This window comes from Phasianus colchicus, chromosome 2, assembly GCF_987193195.1.
Source record: "Phasianus colchicus chromosome 2, bPhaCol1.hap1.1, whole genome shotgun sequence".
In the NCBI taxonomy this organism is placed as follows: Eukaryota; Metazoa; Chordata; class Aves; order Galliformes; family Phasianidae; genus Phasianus; species Phasianus colchicus.
Window position 1 is genome coordinate 91,911,511 of NC_143437.1, and position 24,971 is coordinate 91,936,481.

Genomic DNA, 24,971 nt, shown 5'->3' on the forward strand with positions numbered 1-24,971 from the left:
TTAATGTGCAAGTCTTGCAAATAATAAATTCCATAAGTTTCTTGACAGTTTGGAGAAGAGCGTTTCTCTTTTCTGAAACAGATGTATGAATCAATCTCTCCAAATTATTTCATTCAAATATACATATTGCAAAACTTTTAATAATCATTATACAAGTTAATTGCTCAGGGAATTTGTTAAATTTTTACAAAGCTATGCTTTCTGAACATTTTCAAATTATTTTATTTATAATTACAAGCTGTTATTGATAAATGAGTTTATGAAAAAAAACATTCAATATGAACATTTATATAAAAATCACATGACATGAGTTATCATAGTTCCCTGACATACAAACCCATGTGGCTAGTTTTTATTTTAAATTTGTTTTGCCTGAAAAATATGGTAAGCAGAAAACTCAGGACACATTTTATTTACTAATTGATTTTTTAATATAAATTAGTTTTTGTTAATCAAAGAAATGTTCTATATCCTGACTTTTTTATTATTACAGTAGAAGGATTAGACTAATTTAGGATTTAGGGCAATTGAAGCAATAGATAAAATGGGACTGTTTTATTTGCATTGACCATGTAATTTCAAAAGAAAAATAGATTGCAATTACCTTACAAAAGGTCTCAACAGCAATAATCTAAAATCCAACAAATTAAAACTATTTCTACTTAGATTTTACAACTTTGAAGTGGATCAAATGTATTTCAACAACCAAATACTCTCTTCCCTGAATTCTGCTAGGGAAAAAAAACCCAAGAACTTCATTGGTGAACTACTGACATGTTTTATTTGGTTCATCCATTTCCTGAATTTCGCGATACTTCTGTTGAGTACAAACTTCTCGCATCACATGTTCTCAAAGGCGGCTATCAGAAAGTGATTCTCTTATTAATCTCAAAATCAAAGTGAAGACTATGATTTCAAAGTTGTGACTCCTGCAACATAGGAAATGACTCAGTGTCTTGTAGATCTCTCTATATGTGACTTCAGGGTATATGACCCCATGCCCTTAAGAAAACCCAGGTCCTTGCTGGACTTGAAAGCACAAAAGGTATACAAGATTTTTTTCTTTTGTTTTTCTTTCAGGGCTTGATTAACAAGCGTCTTATCAATTGCATTTGGAACTTACCTGTTTTTTTTTTTTTTTTTTTTCTCAGCTTCATTATGTCTGCAAAACTATAGAAGAAAGGTTTCCTATTTAAATGAAGCAGTACATGCAAACACAGGAAATGTAGAGATCTTCCTCCCAAGTCCTGTAAGTTATTTCCCATCCAGTATACTTCTGCAGGTTTGCAGAAAAACTGCTGCATAAGTACAGATACAATGCTGAGGAATGGGCCAGAAGACAGATTACAGAACAGAGGCTCATTAAAGCAATTCAGTTTTGAATTATGAAGCTTACATATCACAACCCTCATCTTTTCAGAGTGCATGCAAATGTATGTAAATTTCAGAAAGGACTGAGGTAAATTCAGACTGAAAGGTTGAAAGAAGGAGTGAGTGGAAGTGGAGCTCATGTGAATTAAAAGAGTAAATAAACAGGAATGTCATGAAGAGAACACTGCATGTACAGCTTCTTGAAAAAAAAAAAAAAAAAGTCACCAAACATCTGAACACCACTAAGAACTGTTTGACATGTTATGCAGAAAGACTGAATTGACTTCTATATTGAGAAACTCATTTATGACTGACTATAAACACATATTTAACATACTGATTTGTAATGGTGAGTTATGTAAGGGTAATCACAAAGAAATAGAAAACACATAAGCTGTCAGTCTACACTACGTTTAGACTGTTTCAGTCAGCATTCCTGCATATTCACACAAAAACATATTTGTTTTAGTTATTGTTTAGTTATTTAGTTATTGTTTAGTTATTACACTTTTTTTAATTGAAGACCTCCAAGTAAATGTAAGTGTGAGTGAGAAGGGATAATTATTTCCATGCCTAATTGTGAAGCTTTAAAAAAAGAAAAATAAATATTTGCAAGTGACTGGAGATCACAGACAATCTGTGCTTGCAGTAGTTACAGTGCAAGCCTTCATGTCTATTTCAGAATGATGCAGAAAGTATTTATGAAGCCAATGTGAAAAACTCCCCAGAACGGACTCTTTAAGGAAATCTGCGAGTACGCTGCTGCATGTGAAACAGTGACATCTAGTGACAAGCTTCGAGAACTGTAACGATCTCCCTGGAACAAAACAAAATTTACATACATTTGCATTCTGTTGTAATTTAATTTGTGACAATTTAATATTCGTAACATAATTTACTTGCAGTTTGGGTAGTCAAGGAAGGTTTAAAGTCAAGTTTATATCCATTTTGGTGTCTATTTTGGAATGTTAGCTATTCAAAAATATCAGTAAAATTTTGGGATCTGTTTATACTCTCACTCAGCATACTCCTAGAGTACTAAATAACACCTGCCATGATGGTACTTCAAATTCTAAGTATTATCTGCTTGTGAGCTATTGCATTATGTCAGGGGTATCAGAAAAAAAAAAAAAAAAACAGATGATATTCAGCCACAACAGATTTTTCTTGTTAATTACAAATTAAGTCCCTGATACTCAAACTGCAGGGCTCACTTTATCTGTTAAAGGACTGAGGTGCCCTGAGATCTTATATTAAATGGCAATATAACTACTGTTATCACAACATGAAATCAAACACTGCCTGAAAGGTCAATTACACTGAGGATAAGAGGAAAGAGAACTTTGGCAAGCAGACTTTATTTATTTATTTATTTTAATTTTACTTGGAAGCCCCTAAGGCGTGGAGAATTTCTTGTGTCCATAAATTTTGTGCCAAGCCAGATTAACAGAAAATTTAGCAATACTAAGTCTTTTCTGCTATATGGTCTATTACACTAGGAAAGACAGTCCTGATTGCCCATCTGATTCACAGTGTTAGAAAAGGGCATTTTCATTGTTCCCATCTCACACCCAAGGAAAAGGACAAAATACTGAAATATTTGTGAAAGATCTGCCTTAGATGTACTAAATAAAGTACATTTCGTTTTCTACTGCAAGAGATTTGCTTAGAGAATAGGCTTCTCTCTCTGAACTGTGTGATTTACTGTTAATCAAACTCATACACCAAAGCAAAAGCTATTGGTATCTGGTGGTATCTCATGTATGACAGGGTACAAAAGCTTTAAATACGTAGAGCCATCATAGAATCATAGAATGGCCTGGGTTGAAAACGACCATAATGATCATCTACTTTCAAGCCCCCTGCTATATGCAGGGTCGCCAACTAGTAGACACAACACTGAAACAACTGTGCATCAGTATTGCTGAAGAACAGTTCACAGGAGGGAGGTCAGTGTTTGTGTGGTGAAGCTTAGGTCTATGTATGAAAATTCTATACCAAGCCCTATCAAACTGTAAGAATAAAATTAACTCTTCCAAATCAGGCAGGGAGGACTTTATCTGTCTATATAAAATCAAACAAACTTGTTCTTTGGTTTTGAAAACAGGTGCCATACCCTATCTTATATCCATTTAGATGGATTCCCTTCACTCTTTCAAAGTAGTGGTGGCTTGTTAGTCTGTCCACATATAAATATCCAAGTAGTCTGAAATGCTTGATTTAAGGCCGTGCTAAGTTACTCCATAGAAAAGGCAAAAGAATTTAATCCCAGTCTAACAGCACACTGTTTTCCCACAATTCTGTGAAACCCTCTGGAGCACTTCACTCTCCTCCAAGCTGGAATGCTTACAAAACATGAGTATATATGCATCTGATTATCTTCATGCTTACCATCGCTGTCAAATCTATTCAAGGTTTTAAAATTAATTTCACAAAAACAGGCAAGGTTAAAACCTCACTAGTCTTCAGTTTTTTGCAATCTAACCTTACATACTCAACCATTCTTCTTAGTACTCTAAGCTCAATTTTGTAGGGCATCCTTTTTATCTATTAATTGAAATGTTGAATGTTGATACAATTAATTTTAATTAATTAAAATTTAATTAATTTAAATTAATTGTATCAACAATGACAAGGGATAGAGCACACCCTCAGCAAGTTTGCAGACCACACCAAGCTGAGTGGTGCAGCTGACATGTGAGAAGGAAGGGATGCCATCCAAAGGGACCTGGACAGGCTTGAGAGGGCAACTCCACCACCTCCCTTGGCAGGCCATTCCAGTGCCTGACCACTCTCTGAGAGAAAAAGTTTTTCCTCATGTCTAACCTAAACTGCGGTACAACTTGCGGCTATTTCCCCGGATCCTGATTATTGCCTGGGAGAAGAAGCCAAACCCCTCTTCACCACAACCTCTCTTAAGGAAGTTGTAGAGTGCAATGAGGTCTCCCCTGAGCCTCCTCTTCTCCAGACTAAACAATCCCAGGTCCCTCAGCTGCTCCTCATAAGACTTGTGCTCCAGACCCCTCACCAGTTTCATTGCCCTTCTCTGGACACACTCCAGGGCCTCGATGTCTTTCTGTAGTGAGGGGCCCAAAACTGAACACAGTACTTGAGGTGTGGCCTCACCAGTGCTGAGTACAGGGGGATGATCACCTCCCTGCTCCCAGAAGGAGCAGGGGGTGATGGTTGATAAAGATTCAACATGAGCTGGTAATGTGCACTTGCAGCCCAGAAGGCCAACTGTATCCTGTGTTGCATCAAAAGCAGCATGACCAGCAGGTTGAGGGAGGTGACTCTGCCCCTTTCTTCTGCTCTCATGAGACCAGGAGTACTGTATCCAGTTCTGGGGTCCCCAACACAAGAAAGACTTCAAAGGATGGCCAAAAAGATTATCAGAGGGCTGGAGTACCTCCCTTAAAAGTTCAGGCTGAGAGAGCTAGGGCATTTCAGTCTAGAGAAGGCTCTGAAGAGACCTTATAGCAGCCTTCTAGAACCTAAAGAGGGCCTACAAGAAAGCTAGGGAGGGACTTTTTATAAGGGCAGCTAGTGACAGGATGAGGGAAAATGGTTTCAAACAGGAAGAGAGTAGATTTAGACTAGATATTTGGAAGAAATTCTTTACTGGGAGGGTGGTGAGACACTGGAACAGGCAGCCCAGTGAGGTTGTGCCAGACTGGATGGGGCTTCAAGCAATCTGGTCCAGTGGGAGGTGTTTCTGCCTATAGCAGGTACTAGATGATCTTAAAGGTCTCTTCCAACCCAAACTATTCTGTGATTCTATCATTTTAGACAAGGGCTTAGGTCTTCGCACAAAGCCTTCACTAAAAATATATGGGCTCTCTTCTACTATATTAACTCCCCCTCTTATCCCTTGCTCCCATTTCCTTAACACGAGAAAACCACGTTACTCAGAGCACTCTTCTTACTTCTTACCAGTCTTTTTTGTTCCATTTCAGTAATTTATTAAAAAAAAAAGTCAAGTGTAAAAGAACTGCAAAAAATTATGAACAAAATAATGTAGAACATTAACATTTTTCTCCTGCCATTCTTTCCTTCAAATAAGGGAAAGATTATCAAAATTTCATCCAGTTTTAAGAAATAGTATTTATACAACAGCATTAAAATCATGACTTGAATTACTTACACAAATAAAATGAAAATTACTGATGTGATGAAATCTTGTATGAGATACAGAAAGATTTAAAAAATACAAATTAACTTAAGATACTGTGGATATTTTTATTTATAAAATGCTACTGTATCAGAACTATCCACTGACATACAATACATAAAGGAAGTATGAAACATGATTTATAAAGAATTGAAATGCTTCACAGAAGCATGGATTCCTGAGGTATTCTGAATGCAATTCTTCCATTTACTTGAATTCACAACATAGCTCCCATTGGCATAAGTTAACGAAAGACTGGCTACTTGATAAAGACAATTCAACATAGTTTTTGTGGGGGGGAAAAAAAAAAAAGATATAGGCAAATGGAAACTGAAGGTTCTTTCTCAATGCTATTAACAGACTTGGTTATGGTGAAAAATTAGCTTGCATTGAAGGATACAAAGACCTGGTGAGCCCAGTTTTCTCAATTTCATTAAGAAGATCAGATGTACCAAGGGTACTTCCTTTCCTCACTGTCCATAGCCACAATTGCTAAGTCCCAGATATCAGACAAAAAATTGCTGCTTCTGGATAAACATACAGAAGGACTGATTATCTGGACAAGTATTATGAAAATTAAAAATGGAAAAGTATTAGACACTTTCACTTCTTCTTATCTTTTTCTGCTTTAATTCTCTGCTGTAGCATCTTCAGTTCAGTCATTACATTTAAAGTTCTGTAAACCCAGTTGACCTGAAAAATAGGTTAATCATTACATTTAAATCCATCCATATACATTTAATTACCATCTTAAGATGTATTCACATAAATACGCACCACAATTATGATAGTATTCACCAGTAGAGGTGCTGAAAATACAAGTGAAATAAACATTCCTCTTGAATCGAAGTACTGGTATTTAGAAAACAGCCTGAAAGAAGAAAAATGAAGAGAAATCTTTATTCAGCTTGATTCACAAAACATTATACTTTTACAATAACTATTCAACATGGATATTATACAGACAATCCTACTTCTTGGGATCCCCAAACATATGCCTGCATTCTACTATATGAAGCTTGAAGAAAGAGACATATAACATATAACACCATATAACAACCACAGACAAAATAACATACTGTGACTATATAAACAGGCAGATATATTTGTGCCTCAGAAATCACGCTTATTCTGAAATCTTTTAAATTACTTTCTTAGATATTCATTTTAATTATTCATATTAGAAGAGGTAACTAAGTGGATACTAAACGTAGTGAGGTTGTAATTTAGGTAAGTAAAGCACAGATTTACAGTACTTTCTGTAGATAAACTTCATTGCTAACCATATAGTTTTCAGCTACACTGGGAAAATGTGGTTTCAGTTCTTATGAAAATAAGCAACTGATTTATGTCTCATATACAGGTTTAGTAAAAAGGCAAATTTTAATGACTTTTATCTACATACATAAGTATACAAACTGGTGCCAATGTTTTTGAGAAGTAGTTCTTAACTTCAGCTTGTTAAACTTTCACAGCTACCAAAAACAAACAACCCATCACCACCCATCCAACCAAGAAAAAACCCAAAGCTTGCATCCCATCTGTTCTTCTACCTGTACCATTCTGGCTTTCTCAAAAGTTTTGTATCCATGCAACAGACTCCCTGCCATCCCATTCCACTGCTAAGTGGCTTTCTTTTAGGTTAAAGGCTTTTGGGGGAATGATATGAAAACAACATTTTAGAAGAACACACTTTTAAATGTGTAATTGAAAACATTTACCTCCAGTTCATGGCTGCTAATTCATTTATATATTCAGCACAGTACACTAAACACACTGTACAAAAAAAAAAATATATTAGATTCAATATTTCTTCGAAAACCAATCTGCCATCAGTTCTGCCTTATGTATGAGATATATATATCATACAGTACAATTTGTTGATATGTACAAGCTAAAACTACACATTCACTATTTAACTGAACAAAAGCAGATCTGAATTAACATCCCATGTAATTACTAACAAGTAGTGAGGAAAAAAAAACATTACAGATCAAAAAAACCCCAAGCAAAATCTTACTTATCTGAGCTTACAAGAGTTCAGAAAATAAATTATCAATTAAAAATAAACAAAATATTTTTTCCAACAATCTTTTCTGTGACTGCTTTTAAGTTACGCCTGTAAAAGGAAATGTCAAAGCTTCCCTATAACTGTTATGGAATTCAGATATCAAAGAATCATGGGGGTTAGAAGGGACCTCAAGAGATCACTGAGTCCAACCCTCCTGCTAAAGCAGGTAACCTACAATAGGTCACACAGATAGGCGTCCAGATGGGTCTTGAATATGTCCATAGAAGGAGACTCCACCTCCGTAGGCGTTCCAGTGCTCCGTCACTGTTACCATAATGAAGATCTTCTGCACATTTGTATGATATCATGCTCTAGTGCACACTTTTGTCTCAAGGATTAGTATCCCAGTTTATATAGAAAACACTTAAAGTACATTTATGAAGTTACACCAAACCCTTCCTGTATTGCACTGTCTGAATCTTAAAATACTAGCAGATTTTCAACAGGTGTACAACAGAATATTCTGATGCAGCAAGATAAAAGCTAATATTTTCTTACTCAACAAATACATGCAGTATAAAAATACCAAAACAGTAAGACAATCACAAGTTTAACAGGAAAGCAATAGAATCACAAAATGTTAAGTTTATCTCTGTATCATTTCTTGCCCCACCAAAAATCAGCAAAAATCGGATTCAGTGACTTTAGAGATGATCTCCACAACGTGACTGAACAACTAGCTTGGTGATACAAGGAGTGCCATGATGATGGATATGCTACCTTGTTTTTGCCATCAGCTCGATTCTCTCAGCATGGCACTATACAATATAAATACCTGTATAGCTGCTCAGGTGCCAAGGTGAATCAATGTGACAATTTAATGTATATTTTTAATTATGTCTGCCTACCTGCAATACAAAGTTATTTTTATTATAGATATACCAAAAGTAATACAGTTTTTCAAATACAAACTGACCAGGACTTAATGTGGGTTTTTTTAATCCACTCTTCTTGTTAACAACAATCATACATCAATCACATCTGGGTTAAAAAGCCAGTAATTATCAGTTCCAATGTATTTCAAGCACACTTAGAAGTTGGGCATTCAAGCTAGTGTTATTAACACTGGGAATACTTTAGATAGTCTGAGGTAAATAGACCTAGGATGTTATGGCAATTCTGTATGTCTAGTAATGAAAGTAAGAAAGAAAATCCTGTATTTTCTTAGGGAACTTTCCAGACTGATGTGTCATAAGCAGGGCATTTTGATTTGGCCCGCTGTGGATCATTGTAAACTCTGCAGTTTAAAGAGAAATATAGAAATTACTGATTTGTAGAGTACCTTTTGGAGGAAATTTCTGTTACTGAAACTTTGGCTTTAGCTATATATCAGAAGTTTTAATGAAGCTATGATTCTTCCACCAATGTGATTTAAGTGGCATTTTTAAAAGTCAATGTAGCCTTCAGGCACTGACTGCAAACCCATCTGAATTGTTTATCCTACCTCTACTACTGTAGGAACGTGTCGCAACTGAGGTACTGGGTAAAAACAACAACAAAAAATACAAACTGGAAAACCCAACCCATGGCAAGAACCAAGGGTTCTCATAAAGCATACAAGGGTTTGCTTGTAAAATATAGATTTAACTCAAACCCATGCTATCTTAATTCAGAGAATTACAGAATCACCAAGGTTGGAAAAGACCTACAAGATCATCCAAGTCCAACCATCCACCTATCACCAATAGTTCTCACTAAACCATGTCTCTCAACATAAAATCCAAACATTCCTTGAACACCTCCAGGGTCGGTGACTCCACCACCTTCCTAGGCAGCCCATTCCAGTGCTTGATTACCCTTTCAGAGAAGTAGTATTTCCTAACATCCAGCCTAAATCTCCCCTGGTGCAGCTTGAAGCCATTCCCTGTAGTCCTATCACCAGTTACAGGAGAGAAGAGGCCAACCCCCAGCTCACTACAACCTCCCTTCAGGTAGTTATAGAGAGCAATAAGGTCTCCCCTAAGCCTCCTCTTCTCCAGACTGAAATTTAATTTAAAAAATGGCCTCTGTAAAGTCTTGCTCTGTCACACCACTGTCACAGCTGGCAGCAGGGCTTATAGTAACCCTGTTCCAGAAATGAATCCATCTGAAAGCTGACTGTATTGACCAAACTCCATCATTAAATACTGCAGAATAGGAAACAGCTTCTGTCTTTCAATTTCTTGTCTGCTTCGCCAGTGCAACAACAGTTTCCTGGGCTGCTGTGTAACACACAGCACTAACCATGCACAAGCCTATCTATAAGTCACCTCTCCTTCCTAACAGTAAAAATAGTTTCAAGTCTCTGCTTCACACAGTCTTGTAAGCTAAGTATCTGTAGCTTATAGCTCTGAAATAGTTAAGTACATAATATACAGACACATGCATTACCACAAGATAAATACTTTGTGCTCCCTTTATCAGTTGCAAAACTCTTTGCTAAACAAGAAAACCATCCGAAAGGAGTTCACGGAAGCACGGATGCACTACTCACCCATGCACAGAAAGTGCCCTATTTGCACCCGGTAGTGCTGGAAAGAGAAGCAGGTCAGGAGGAAACACAGGACGTGGAAACCCGCCAGCCCCAGCAGCCAGGGCTCGGCCCAGTCCGTCTTCTGTGGAGAAAGGAGAGGCGGCGACCACGTGAGACGCGACCCCGGCCGTGACGAGCGCCCTGCCGCCTCCCGCACCGCAACCAAAACCCAGCTCCGTCACGGAGCGCGCTCACCTGCGTGACCGAACACCCAGCGCGAGCAGCCCTCCCCCAACAGAAAGGAAGGCTCCCGTTACACGCACGGATCGCTGCCTTCTCCCCTTTCCTCCCACAGACGGTTCCTCACCGCTAGGATGGTGGACAGCCCCGGAGGACCGTGCAGCTGCTGCTCCATGGCGACGACGACACTCCGCCTCAGCACGGCCAAAGCCTCGCGAGAAGACGCCCAAATAACCAGAGAAACCGTCTTCTCGCGAGAACGTGCAGCATCTGGATCCCTGCCCCGCGGCGCTGGCTTGGAAGGGAGGTGCCTCATGGGGCGGGAAAATGGGGGCTGCGCCTTTAAGTGGGCGGGGTAGAAAGGTGGCTGTTCTGAGCTCAGGTCGAGTCTGTGGCAGACAGCCTGTGTAAGGTGCTGCCTCTTCTGGTTCTGTGTGTAAGGTGGTAGTCCTCAGAAATAGTGCTTCAGGAGACTGTGAGACGCTCTGGTGTTTAGTGTTTCAGCCTGAAGTTATAAAGTTAGCATTAGTAAGAGGGACCAAAACCAAAAAGAACCAACAAAAGAGCTAACCAACTCCACGCAGTAACTGGAGTCACGTGAAGAGTGCTACTTCTTTGCCAAAAGCAAAGAACATACGTATTTTAATAATCTTATTGCACAATTTAAAAGGAATAAGACATCGAAAGGGTTAATAACTCCTTTCACTAAATGCATGCAGGGCTGTGAGAGACCCATTGCTTTTAGGGATTTCAAGCTCAGATTCATTGGCTTCCCACCAGACCTTACAAATCTTAATGGGATTAGCTGTGTCAAACATGACACACTGTCATGCTATCCTACCATTGCTCCACAGTCTGCTTTCATTATTTATTTATGTATTTATTTTGCTTTGTTTTCTGTGGTTTTGGTTTGCCAGACCTGAAATCTGGGATTTCTTTTTTTCTTTTTTCTTTTTTCTTTTTTCTTTTCTCTTTTCTCTCTCTCTCTTTTTTTTTTTTTTTTCTCTTTTCGCTTTTTTTTTTTTTTTTTTTTCCTCTTTTCTCTTTTCTTTTTTCTTTTTTCATTTTCTTTTTTTCTGCTGGAGTGTTCAGAAGTGCTTGCTCAAGTAAATACTACTAACACTATTCTCACTTACTCTGCTACATAGCCAAATGCAGGCCAACACTGTAAACTAGTTTCTTTTTACTGTCATGCATCAACAATGTAGTGTGAGATAGGTGACACTGAGGATGTTTCTCCCTTTTGCTTTAGGGTTTTGGTGTTCTTTTTTTCAACAATAACAGTAGCTGGAAGCAAATCAAGGGAATTACTTAAGGCACTGTAAAATTAGGCAGGGTAGTAAAAAGACAATCATTTCTACTAATGTTTTCCTCTAAATTTTAAAACTATGAAAAAATATTTTAGATAGGGAAACAGTGCCAGAAGAAATTGACTTGTCATTTGATAAATCTTATAATTAGTGTAATAAATTAAATGGTTTGGGATTTTTGCAAAGTGGAATCAGTTTTTGACTGCTCAGAAATCGACTAGAGTAACCATCTGCCAATAGCTGATGGTTCATTTCATTTAAGTGAATGAAGCCACTTTAGGAGCAAAGTAGGCTGGCCACTGGTGAGTCTGTGCTACAGACAAGATGAGTGGATGGACCATCAATGGCTCATTGAGGTTAAAGTGCACTGTATTAAAAAGTTTAGGTAGCTTTTACTGTTAGCCAAAGTAACAAGATTGTAAGGTTTTTGTTTCTGTCTTTTTAACAGTGAAATAGGAGTTCCTTCTGCAATAAAGCCAGTAACGCTTTTCGTCACAAGGTGGTAGCAGATATGTAAGTATAACCAGCACTTTGATGTAGTACAGGTTAAGTCTCAGACATTTTCAGCGGAGAATGAAATGTGAAATATGAAATTAATGTACTAAAGAATTAACAGATGCACATTGCTATTTTATAAGTAAACACCCGTATATTTACCCTTCTGCAGCATTTTGCAGAGCCACTATGCTATGTTTACATCCTAATTTTTTTAAAAAGTACTGTAGAAGGAAATGTACAGTGCAATGGTAATATATAAATATGACTGGTCTTTTCATTATAAGTAGTTTGATCAAGTGGTATGTAAAACTCAGCCTCTTCTAACCGCGCTACCATATTATTCAAGCAGATTGGATAAAAAATCCTCCCCATGGTGGGCTGATTAAAGCATTTTTTCCCTTTTAGCAAATGAAAATCTTCATTTGTTTTCCACAGGAAGGAATCGAAAATCACACATTTATCTTAAGTTTATACATAAGGTGAAGAAAAACAAAATGTTGGAAAAAAAAGGTAAGGAAACCCTAATTTAAATGCTCACCCCTAGGTTGAGCAGATTCTATAGCACTCTGCTAAACACTACTTGGATATGTCTTTTTATACTTGATGTTGAGAAGCTTCAGAGGAATGGAGAAGAGATTTGTTGTACAAATTCTTTACCAACACAGGAAATGCTTCATTTTTTATTTAATGAGTCTTAGAATTAGTGGATAGTTAGTTATTTTTTTCATTTGTAGTTTCTGCCTTAAGAAAATAAAGTGCCTTTCATTGTAAGATCCATATTTTAAAGTATCTTTGAAAAATGGAATATCAATTTCTGATGTCCTTGTATTGAACAAGTCATGTCCTACACACTTTTTTCTTAGCTTTTCATAAATTAAACATTTTGTGTTTGTAGGGTATGTTCCATTGTGAAGTGGATTTCATTTAGGAGTACTGGAGTTATCTTGAGCTATCTAAACATTTCTAGCTGTTGCTTGTGAAATAATTTACAACACTCTCAATTTAAACAGGCAGTTCCATGGGGGAAAGTTATTAGGAACTTTCTTGTCTTTAATGATCAATTAAAAGAATACAAAATGCAAAATATAAATAGCTTATAAATGTCTTAGTAATGAAGTAAGTCAATGTACATACTCAGATGTCCTGATCAGAAGTCACACATCAGGAGAATTGAACACAGTCTGAAATTGTTTTGCTATTCTTTTCCATAGCATGCACATTAGTCTATGGCCATCTGGTCTCTCAGGGTTTTGCTGGAGTTGGTGAAGGGCACATTTTTCTCTGTGCATCACCAAATCTGATCCCAAAGCAGAGATCTCCAAATGCACAATCAGGAGTTGTTACTTTATGCTGCTTTCAAGAACATCTGAGTTGTTGACTGTGCTGTGCAGTCATGTTACTGTTGTCATGTTACTGTTAGGTTTTCCCACTACCTTTCTTCCTTGTTTGGTTTGTCACATGGAGGGATGGTACCAGAGCTGTACTGCAGAGAGCAGTGGGAGATGTGATGATGAATGTCTCATGCTTGGTTCACCCATTGCTCACTTCTTCGCCTGTAGAGAAAAAACTTTCCTCCATGCTCTTCCCAAGAGGAGGACATACTGCTTTGCTGGTGAATGAACAGATCTTTGGCTTAAGACAAGGCTGCTTTGTCTATAGTTAGAAGTTAAGCATGGCTTGGCTTGAGCTGCCTCTGCTGAAACACCAGCAACAGTAGCTTCCCACAGCTTGGGTCCAGCCAACAATTACTGTCTCATGCTAACCAAGATCGACCAAGATGGACAAGATCAACATATCTGAGAAAGACGTATTCAACAGTGACCCCTTCCATGTTTTTGGAGGGTCAAAACTTTGGCGGATGGGGGCTCCTTAGATTTTTGGCCCTTTGATTTTGTCCATGCTTTTCTACCCCTTTCTATGTTCCTCAGCTGTCTGTGACCCCATGCATGTGAGCAGAGCTGAGATTCTCTAAGGGACACAAATGGAAGCTATTTCAGAAGGCAAAAGGAAGAGTTAATAGATATATTCTGTGTCTCTATTAGGGAAGAAAAAAGCTGTCAGAAAACAATGAACAAGCAAGTGAGTGATGCAGCACTTCAGCAGATCCTCAGCCAAAGCAGAGAAAAGAGCTGTACACAGGTAGAGGCTAGTGACATGTATACTTAATTTCTCTGCTTTGAAATATGTTACTGCAGTTTTGCTGTGGGGCCAGCGACTGCTCATTGCTGGCTGTCTCCAAATGTCTTGTTGGCTGTTGCATATGCACAGACTGCTTTGGGCAGTCTTTTCAGAGCTTTGAGACTAGTATAAAAATAGACTGAGCCTGGAAGTCTGGATTATCATCGTTGCTATGGACACTTCCAAGCTGTCATTTTATCTGCCCTGAATATTTTCCTTATTTTCATGGTTGTGCTCAAAAGCTGGCTCAAATTCCCAGCGCAACTGTAGTGAACCTTGGTCTCTTATTCATTCTAATACACATTTCACTAAAATCCTTCACCATCCCAGCCCTTGCTGTCATCAGTACTTGATTTTGAATGCTTCCATTATGTTTGCATCTGCTGTAATTTTACTTTTTTTTATAGTATCAGCTTTCATTAGTTATGATGTATTTGGAAATCAGTAATAATAATAGTTTTGTCAAGATATCTTTTGAAATAATTTTTTTAAACTGCCTGTAGATTGTTTTGGGGTATGTACATTTCATGTTTAGACAATGGATACTACTTTATCAAACCTTGAGAAAGGGTATTGGGATGGATGGCCTCTAGAGGTCTAATGTACATTATTTTATAATTCTAATTTTCCAGTGATACAAACTGGAACTAAGTGGTCAGGAAGCAGCACTGCTAAGTACTGGACAAAAAACTGAACATAAGCCATCAGTGTGCCCTGGCAGTAACTAATGCCAAAAGTCTCCTGGGCTGTATTAACAGGATACCAGGGAGAGTAATGAATTCAACATTCATTAGGCAACTTCTGCCACTAGCTTTGGGTAGCTCAGATACAAGGAAGATAATGAAAAACTAGAAGTACTGCAGTAGAGAGCAGTCAAAATGTTTAAGGAGTTGTAGCATTTGTCCCTGGTGCAAGACTGAGAGAAGTAGACTTGTTTGACCTAGGGAAATATCTCATATCACCTATGAGGAAATTATCAAAAGAGATGAATCCAGACTCCTTTGGTGTATTGGTAGAGGGATAAGATGCAGTAGGCAAAAATTTAAACTAGAGGTTTGGCTGGATGTAAGAAGAAACTTTTTCCCATAGGGGCAAACAAACAATAGAATAGGTTGTCCAGAGTAGTTGTAGGGCGTTTATTCTTTGAGATTTTTCAGAAGCCAGCAGAATAAAACCCTGACCTGGCCTCCTAGTGGACCTTGGATGGAATGAACTTCTAAGGTCCCTTCCAACCTGAATTATTCTGATTCCACGATTCTGTATTTTAAAAATGAGAAAAAAATCAACTGTTTAGTTGTGTACATTAAACAATATTGCATTAGCCTAAAAGTTAAATTGATGTTTTGCATGTTGTTTTTTTTTTAGAGTCTTAGTCTCTTAACTTCATCTCTTTCATCTACTTTCTGTCAAGGATTTTTTCTCTGTGCAGAATAGCTTCAGGCTTCAATTTCTCTTCCTCCACTATTCCCAAACCTTACAGACAGTCTGAAATGCAAATATATTTTTGTTCTCTACCTACCAACATGACTGCCTATTAAATTATTCTGCTAATCCCACGAAAGATCTCTTCAGGATTCTTTCTAAGCCCCACTATGTTCTGGAAAAATAACCAGATTTTACTTCTTTTGGGTCGTTGTCCAGAGCAGAAGAGGCCAAACATAATTACAAGGAAAAAAAAAAACAACAGCCCTGCCAATGTTAGATCCTGCTCTTAATTATGCACTCCACATTCACTGTGACTTTCTCTGAAGCTTTCTTCTTTCAGAATTGCTGCATTGATTCTTTTTTTTTCTTTTTTTTCTTTTTTTTTTTTTTTTTTTTTTTTTTGCAGCTCAGAAGTACCACATTATACCATTTCACAGGATGGGTTGAAAATTAAATACTTTTACATTTCTTTGATGTATGACTATAGTGTGTTAGCACATAATTCACTGCATTCATGTTACAATATGGCTATTGTCATAAAAGGGCAAGAAGGCATAGAGATATTTATTAAGTGTAGGGCAACCATTGTGATTTTGTCTGGATTTCTGGAACTTAGTGTTAATATTGTATTTTCTGCTTAAGGTCATGAGTGTATGGCACATCGTGGCCTCTTTTGCCTCTTGTTCTTAACATTCAGAGAAGTGGAGGAGGGAGCAGAAGGAACAGAATCTTCGACCGAGAGAGACATTTTCTCAGACATGTTCTGAAGGATCTCATCCTCTTCATCTAAGAAACTGAGCATTCTGTATAAAATCTACTTCAGAGCTTGTGCTTCTTCATGGTCACTGTCTTTCTTTAAAGAATCAGGAGAGGAGAGTGGAAAAACTGGGTAGTATTCAGCAACAGAGAAGACAAACAGAGCTAGAAAGCTCCACCTTTTGATCGTGGAGCTGTGCATGGTTATTACTTTATGGTGTTTGTCTATTGCCTGTCCTTAGCAGTTCATAATTCTGATGGTGCTTTTGGGCCAAATGGCTCAGGCCAACTGTTCAAATTAGTTAAGGTTTGATCTCAGAATATAGTAATCAATTTACACACATTGTAAGTACTTATACAGGACACTTTCAAATATGGCAATAATTGCAGAACTATAAATATTTGTACATTTAACACACATCAATACTGTGTTAGTATCTATTGGCCTGTTCTTACTATCTGTGTGCTAAAAGCATATAAAATGAGAGTAATCATGTATTGCAATTTTCTGGCACATGTGTGGGAGATCCACGACATTTTGTATCAGGAGGGCTGAGCAGAGGTCAGTTAATTCCCATCCCCCTTTAATTTTTTTTGCAACTTGAGATTTTACAGATTCATGGGTCATTCCACAATGCTGTTCCTCTGCAGCTACAGAGATATGTTTCTAGGCTTAACTGACCTTTTCATCATTGGCTAGAGGAGTTGCTGTGGTAATGATGTTTTGACTTGTTCACTCTTCACAGGCAATGTAATATTATATGTATATTAATTCAAGGTTGTCTCCCATAATAACACACCAATTCTATACTTGAAAATCCAATGTTGGGAAGATAGTGGCAGAGATTTTAGACACTGTTCTGAACATAAGTTTTGTAAGACGTTTATGCGTCAGAAATTTCAGTGAAATTGTTAAGAGTTTGATCTAGGAGAGTAAACCAGCTGAGCTGATATGTGCATTCCTATCAGATGTCCTGCACAGAGTTCCTACAGCAGAGTAAAGGAAAGCTGCACATTAATCTTTGTGAGTATCTGTGGCAGGGACAGAAATTTGAGCTTCCTCATCCATGTACAAGGAAGAAATTTTTGGATGTAAGCTTTAAGGCACTAGAAAGGGAATTATATAATGAGTCAATTCAGGAGAAAAAAAAAAAAAAAAGTTTAGCAGGCTACACGCATGCCTAGAAGACCTTTGAGAAAGATCAAATTGCACAGGCATTTCGAAGTCTTCCAAGTCAGTGCTAACTGCGTAAATCATATTGCACAGAACATTTTTTTTTTGCTAAGACTACATTTTAGAACTGCAGATCAAACAGCTGCAGGCCTAATGGCAGAATTTTTATTTGCAGGTTCAATTTTTAGAGTTGTGGTCTCACATGATATTTTGAAAAAGAAACACATAGGAATGGATCTAGTCTTAAAATTGTCACTTGCAGAAAAACATTGTCACAGATGTAGTTGTAGAGCACACTGAAGTGGTGAATTTTGAAAGAGGTAGCCCATTTCAAATTTAGAGCTGTATCTTTTAGGCAGAAGAATCCTAGGACTAGAGGCTATGGTGCAGTTGTATCTTTTTGAAAATAAAGTCTGGCTTTATCAAACTGCAGCCTACTGTCTCTATTTTGGGGCTCCCCAGTGACAAGGAAGATACTAGTTTACTGGACCAAGTCAATGGATGATTTCTGCTATGATTAGGAGTCTGAAGCCCAAGACACACAAGGAGATGTTGAGACAGCTAACTTTGGTCAGAGGTAAGAGAGAAAATGGAGATAATATTACACTGTTGTTAACTTAGTTGATCAGATGTGATTTCTCCTTTGAAAACCTATGCTGACAACTGCCAATCACTTTCTTGTCTTTCTTATCGATGGAAATATTTTTCAGGGTTATTTACACTATTAACTTCCCACAGACTGAAGCAAGGCTATGTAACCTGAAACCCCTCTTGAAGACAGGAATGACACCTCATTTTTATTTATTTATTTTTCAGTTTTAGGAACCTTCTCTGACTGCACTTCAAAGATAATTTTTGGTTTTGCAAGCAAAAGTTGACTACCATGAATAGTACTGAAGCCAGAGATTATGCATATATCTATACCTTACTAGATCTTTCTGTGGCCAAATATCAGCTCTTGTTCTGTTGAAACACAGAATTTCAGGAAGAAATATGTATCTGCTCAGGAATCATATCCCATTCCCCTGTCCTGGAAAAGTACTTCACAGCTGAAGATCCACTCCTCTGGCTCACTTCTCTCATTTTCACTTCCAGTGTCCAGTCCTTTCGTTTCCTGTTTATATCATAACCAATACTGCCAGAAAGTAAGGTAGTATCAATTTAGGTGTTTTTGGTTTTTGTTTTTTGTTTTTAAATCTCCCATGCAGTGCCTTTTGATGGCATCCTGGAAAATGAAAAGTGGGAAAGAAAAAAATACAGCAGAGGAAGGACAATGACAAAATGTAGTAACAACTGGAGCGCTGAACTGAAAATCTATTCCTGAGCCTGTATTATCTATTCAAGGATAATACTTATCTGTGTGCTTGACCTCACCACCCCCTGCAGTATCTGCAAGAACACCTGTAACATTTATATTTTGCAGTCTTCATTGCAGCATCCTTTCATGCTTGTTTTCTCTGGAGTGACGTTAAATTTTACATTACTCAATAGCACTGTCTCTGTATCATTTCAGAATAGAATTTACTAATGCATTACTGGATGCTGTATTTACATGAGTATGGGTAACACATGGTAATTCTAGAGTAGGGAGAGAAACTTATTCATGGTGTCCAAATGAGAACAAGCAAAATATATGATCCTATGAAAATATCTGTCTTCCTTTCCCCCTTTCCTTTAAGTCAAACTGCTGCAGCTATATAAACACATTTGGTCATGTGGATGCTTATTAGCTGTTGCTAGGGGAAAGATGCAGACCTGGCTTTCATCACTAGCAGTAGATGAGTTACCTTCCATGAGTTCCATCCAAAGGTTTTGAATTTGTCCCTCTGGTCCTTTCCAGGCCCCAGGTGCTGCAGGTTGTATACTGCAGTAGACTTGTTTTCATTCTCCCAGACAAAAATCTTTGACTTCCTGCGACAGGGATGGATTTGCCTGGCTTTACCAGACACTCTGTTTCTGTTCCTGTTTTTCAAATATGTTTCCTTCAATGCTTTTTTGTTTTGTTTTGTTTTGTTTTGTTTTGTTTTGTTTTGTTTTTTTTCCCCTAGCTTGATGCAGCATTGATTCCGTAAGATGGGACTTTGCAGAGATTAGCTTCCATGTGACCTTGGCAGACTTTTTTCAGGTTATTCAATCCCCTAGCTAAACTTTTAGTGCTATGTCTGGCTGAGTTCACCAAAGCATTAATCTCTGATGAGACTGAGGTGGTAACCCTTAGGTAGCTGTTTCTCCTGAATTGAAGATATGAAGGTTACTATAAAAACACTTGTATTAGTGAGGCTGATATGGTGTTGAAGCTGTAGAAAGTACAAGTTTGTATTTTGTAAAGACTCAGAAGTTGATCTTTACTGGAAACCATAGGCTAGAAAATAAAGATCCCTTCAGGTGGGCTGAGGAAAAAGGCCTAATGAAGGATACTTGGTAGTTAAAGAAGTTTCTGGGAACTTTCTTCTACGGAAACATTCAGAGCCATGTTTATTTTAGTTTGTTTTTGTTTAAATTGAGGGAATCGGATACTTGTCTGATAATTTACTTGATTTGAAGTGTACCATATTCAGGAAAAATCATAATACTGCATTCTACCATCTGTTAACCACTAATTATTGCTTTGTTTCTACAGATATCAGGTGTATTTTTAGGACTTATGTGCTTGGGTTTTTTGTTGGTTGGTTGGTTTTTAGTGCTGTTATCAAGCTAAGGTTGTGACAGGGAAGCAGTTCTTTCATGCACTTTTATTAAACAGATAAAAAATTAGAATGTGCTCATCAGTTTCCAGTTGCAGATTCCTGGGGAAACATATATGAACAGGAAGAACAGATAGTGATATTTGCCTAGTGATACTTGCATAGTGAATTCTCTCAGCAATCTTGCAGTTCTCTGCTTTTGCGTGTTGAGAGCTGGAAGAAATTTGCTGACTGAGATTTGAACTAAAGTTGCTGAAGGCTCAGTGCGTACCATTAACCAGTTCCCTGGAGAATTCCAGAAACAAGATTAAAGAGTGTTGTCAGCAAATTACATATGCAATAAAAATGGGGCAATACAGCTAATTGTGAGGCTATGCATACATACTCTAGTTCATGGTGGAAGGTAAGGAAATTAAATGAACATTCAGCAGTCTTCTGTTGAGTGACAACAGTAGATGGCACTCTTTGTTCTTCTTCAGTACATTCCTATTTTTTTTTTTTTTTCCTCAGGAACATTGCATCATTTCAAGCAGTGTTCAACAAACAGGTTTTAAGATGAAGGAAGTTTTGTGCTAAAGATCCACATGGTAATAAAAAAGCCCAGCATATCTTTTAAGTTTATGGAACAGTTACTTACACTTCCTGCAGGTGTTAATAATTGGCCTTTTAGTCCCTACTGCTAAATATATTCTGTGGGTACAAAGACCCAGCAGACTTCTTTAGGACCCCCTTTGTATATTAAAAGAGAAGAAAATTTTACCACCAAGACTTGTAGAATCATGTTGGGAATCTCTGTGGAAATGCTGAAAACTGTTACTGTTGTGTTGTTTGGTTTTTTTTTTTCCTTAAGTGCTATAACCCTACACCTCTTTTAGTAATTCTGCCAGGTGCACAGAATACTGCCCTCCCAGTATGCTATGAATGAAAGCCGTCGTAAGCCTCAGTTAAGTTACATGGTGTTCTACACCTGTTCTGCTGCTGTTAAGAAAGAGAAGTTAGCTTCAGGTTGTAAGAAAGCTGATGGACAAGCAGGCAGCAGCTAGAGTGGTTCTGATGTTCCTATGCATGCCATACACACAGTACCTGAGCACTCACTGTGTTTAAGCACTAGTGCCCTATGATGTGTTTTTATTAAGCAGAATTTTTTTTGTGTGTACTTGATTGTTGCTGCCTTCTAACAACATTTATGACTCTCATAGAATTTGAGATCCCTGGTAACAAGGAAATTATTTAAGGATGCTGATAATTTGGGGACTCTGCTATGTTCCATGTTGCAACTGTGATTGCTGACTCCAGAGCCCTGGCCAGCTGCTCAGAAATGCATAATCTCCATGTGAATATGTGATGAACTGTAGTATCCTGACATAAAATTCAGTTACTCAAAGAAGGAAATATCAGAAGTTCTTTTGGAGAAGATTGGTTGTGTTACTAGGTAAGTAGAAGAGCACAAGTGTTTGGCTAAAACAGGTCTAGGCCATCTCTGAAGTGAATGCAGGTTACTATGAGCAGATGCTGTTGGGCCTCCATTCATGAAAGTCTGAGCTCCTTGTAGTCTCTAGACAGTCATGAGAGAGAAACTGCCCTAAAAAAAAAAATGCAAGGATTACTTTACAATGTTCTGAGAATGAAGATTTTGGTAGAGAATGGGTTACCATGCTGTGCACAGTGGAAAATATGAATTAGGGTTTAGTGTGTGAAGGGACATGTGCTTCTCTGGCTTATTAAGATAGCTTTGAAGGTTATGGAAAATCCGGCATGAAACCAATCTTGCTGTATTCATGTATATATTGTCAGTAGGATTAGTACTGAAGTGCAATCTGACCTTTCTGTATGCCTATTTCTGTATTTGGGAAATTTATTGATATGCAGTAAAGTTCAGTCTGAGTGTATGCCAAAATGTAGGCAATATGCAATCAGGGAAAGAGGGATTAAAACTTGAGTGCAAAGTTATTAATATGATGGATGGATTCCAGTGAGAATCCATATGAGAGACATGGAGGAAAAAAATATAATTTAAAAAAAGAAAAATATCTGAAATGTGTATAATATAAACCAAATCTTTTTTTTTTTTTTTTTTTTTTTTTTTTTTTGTTATAATTAAACGTTGGCTTTTAATACTGCAGAACAAAGTATTTGATTTCCAGGGTCAGTCTCCCTGAAAACACTGCTGTTAATAACTCTTAGTTTGAAGAGTCCTCTGTCATGAACAGTCAAGATCTTCATTAGTTACAAGGACTGAAGACATAAAGAAAGTGCCTGGTTGTAGATACATCAAAGTGGACATCTTCAGGAGCTCTAATTAAAGCTTCTGTGAAAGAGACTAAAAAAAAAAAAAAAAAAGAGAGAGAAATACAATGGAGTATACCTGAGTGCTATTCATGGAACAATTACATAATGGAAGAACAATAGGATTTTCAGCTTTTCACATTTTCTTGAGACATTATGAAGAAGAATCTGGCAGTGATGTGTATAAGAACAGTAAATTGAGAAAAATGGTAAGATAAAATGCAGTTATAATGGCATTAGCAGTAAGCTAATCTCAGTGGTAACTTGTATATTTTATGTTGTTATTACTAGATTCACAGTGTAATTATTAATGGCAAATGCAAAGCTGAAAAAATGATATTTCCTAAATATGTCATACTCTATCTGAAACTGTAGCAATTAAAATGTTTGTAAATGAATGGAGTTAAATTACTCTTGTCTCATCTGCTGCATGTACGCTACATGAAACTGAAATAACATTTGAGTAAGCATTATTTAACTGTCAAAAGAAAATGTTAGAAATGGGAACTTAAATTGCAAAGTCAGAAAATAGGAACTATTGACTTAGTATATTGATTCTTTCAAAAATGTATATGTGCGTGAAAATCTGTGCACTTGGTATTCTCTCCTAACAAAAAAAGTTTGAGGAAAATAGGTGGTAATGACATAATTTTTTTCCTGCACGGTTGTTCAGGAAATAAGAATTCTTAATTAAGGCTTTATTATTAAGAGAGTTGACTATAGATGCTGAAGTGGGCAGGAGTCTTGGAAACTTGAAGGAAGCCCAATTTTATGGAATATATGCACAAGAGCCGCTCAGCTCTTGTTTTTGAAGAAAAAAAAGTCAATAATTATTTTGCTCCTTATAAATAATGTTGACTTTTTTAATGAGAATTCCTTCTGCCTGCTTTTGTCCTTTCATTCTACTTGATGATCAAGTGTCATTTTTGATATTTTTTTTTAAAGAAACTGTTGCAGACTAGCTCAATCCACATGAGTCTGCCCTTGCTAGTCATGAAATACTCCTTTTGCTTTTCCTGCATTACTAAATTACCTGTATTTTTTCCCCTTGATATTAGAAGAATATCTTCTTGTGTAGAAAGGAAGTTTAACTTCTGTTTTTGTTAGAGCAGGTTCGGATGTCCAGAAATTTTATTTCATAGGACAGTGGCCAGAGAAAACATAAAAGAATGAGAGTGTATGAGAAGGGGTGGGAACCAAGAAATGTTTTTGGACACCATCAAGATAAAGTCGATATTACTGTCGTGTTCAGGAGAAGTTACAAATTACTGCATATTTTGTAGTGTCACCCAATCTAACAGTACAATCCAAATATGCAGTGAGACATTGTAATCTTTAGTATTTCAGTTCGAACATACCACATATTCTTTCCTTGACAATATGAGAGGGTTGCTTCTGAATTCTGCTGTTTCTCCTAGTTTGCCTGCATAGCAAGCTCTGTACTCTGTCAAGTTAAAAACAGCTAAAAACAAGAAAAAAAACCACAAAACAACAACAGAAAAACACCACAGAATAGGAAGTTAGCACAATGCAGCTTTCCAAAAGTTTGCTAGTTTTTCCTGTTTTGTTTTTAATTCATTTTCACTCTGATTGCACTGGTTGCACTTCACTGAGGGTGAGATGAAATCACAAAAAATTATCAAGCAATTGGATTTTTTCTATGAAAATTTTTAAGGGGGTACTTAAGTGCTGTTGAAGTTTAAAGTAATAGCTTATCAAATGAAATACAGGACAGTGTGCTATTTATTCTTACATGAACTGGGGACATGAATTAATGGTAGCTATAGGCAGGAATGTATAAGTTAGAGGAGTTCAGGTACAAAAGGAGACATACATTTAGGGCAAATTGAAGGAGGAGGTAGTAGATGTCAGAGTGAGGCATAGAGCAGGTGTAGAGAAGCAAGGTAAAACATTCCTAAAGAACTGGAATGGAGGGCTGCAAAACAAATTAAAAAAAAAAAAAAAGGAAGCACCAATGGATGAGTGGTTTTCCTACATATGCTGCCCAGTACCAAAAAGCAGAAAGACAGGAAAAAAGAAACTCATAGCTAGGACTGTTGCTTCAACCCACATACTATGCTGTTACAAGATTTTTTTTTTTTCTCTTAGTGTAAAAAACCATGCACTATACTTTTCTGTGGTCACGCAGTAGCTGATTGACTGTATCAGATTGTGGACACCCACTCAGTTGATCTCTCATTTCCTCTCATTAACTGGTTGGGGCTGGGAAGAAATCACAGAATCATAGAAATCAGACAATAAAGCTTATATGTTGAGATACATACATGATGACCATGGAACTGGCTGTGTCTAGCACAGGGCAGGCCCAGTCCCTCCTCATGGAAACCCAACATC

The 24,971-nt window shown here is 37.3% G+C and overlaps 1 protein-coding gene and 1 long non-coding RNA gene across 3 annotated transcripts; one reads left to right on the forward strand and one right to left on the reverse strand.

The window, feature by feature from the left end:
• Positions 1-1,887: 1,887 nt before the first annotated feature.
• TMEM18 (transmembrane protein 18) lies at positions 1,888-10,537 on the reverse strand. The gene is made up of 5 exons (XM_031611059.2): positions 10,433-10,537; positions 10,087-10,207; positions 7,264-7,318; positions 6,320-6,413; positions 1,888-6,235 (listed from the first exon to the last, which is right to left on the reverse strand). The coding sequence occupies exons 1-5, from the start codon at positions 10,478-10,480 to the stop codon at positions 6,146-6,148; spliced, it is 408 nt and encodes a 135-aa protein (XP_031466919.2). The 5' UTR covers positions 10,481-10,537; the 3' UTR covers positions 1,888-6,145.
• On the forward strand, positions 10,525-21,756 carry LOC116240615 (uncharacterized). Of its 2 annotated transcripts, none has more exons than XR_004169347.2 (6): positions 10,525-10,717; positions 12,064-12,128; positions 12,549-12,623; positions 14,156-14,252; positions 16,359-18,223; positions 21,530-21,756. It is a non-coding gene; the product is annotated as an uncharacterized LOC116240615 (long non-coding RNA). The 2 variants fall into 2 exon arrangements; XR_016464509.1 differs by having other exon boundaries at positions 10,525-10,612.
• Positions 21,757-24,971: the final 3,215 nt, after the last annotated feature.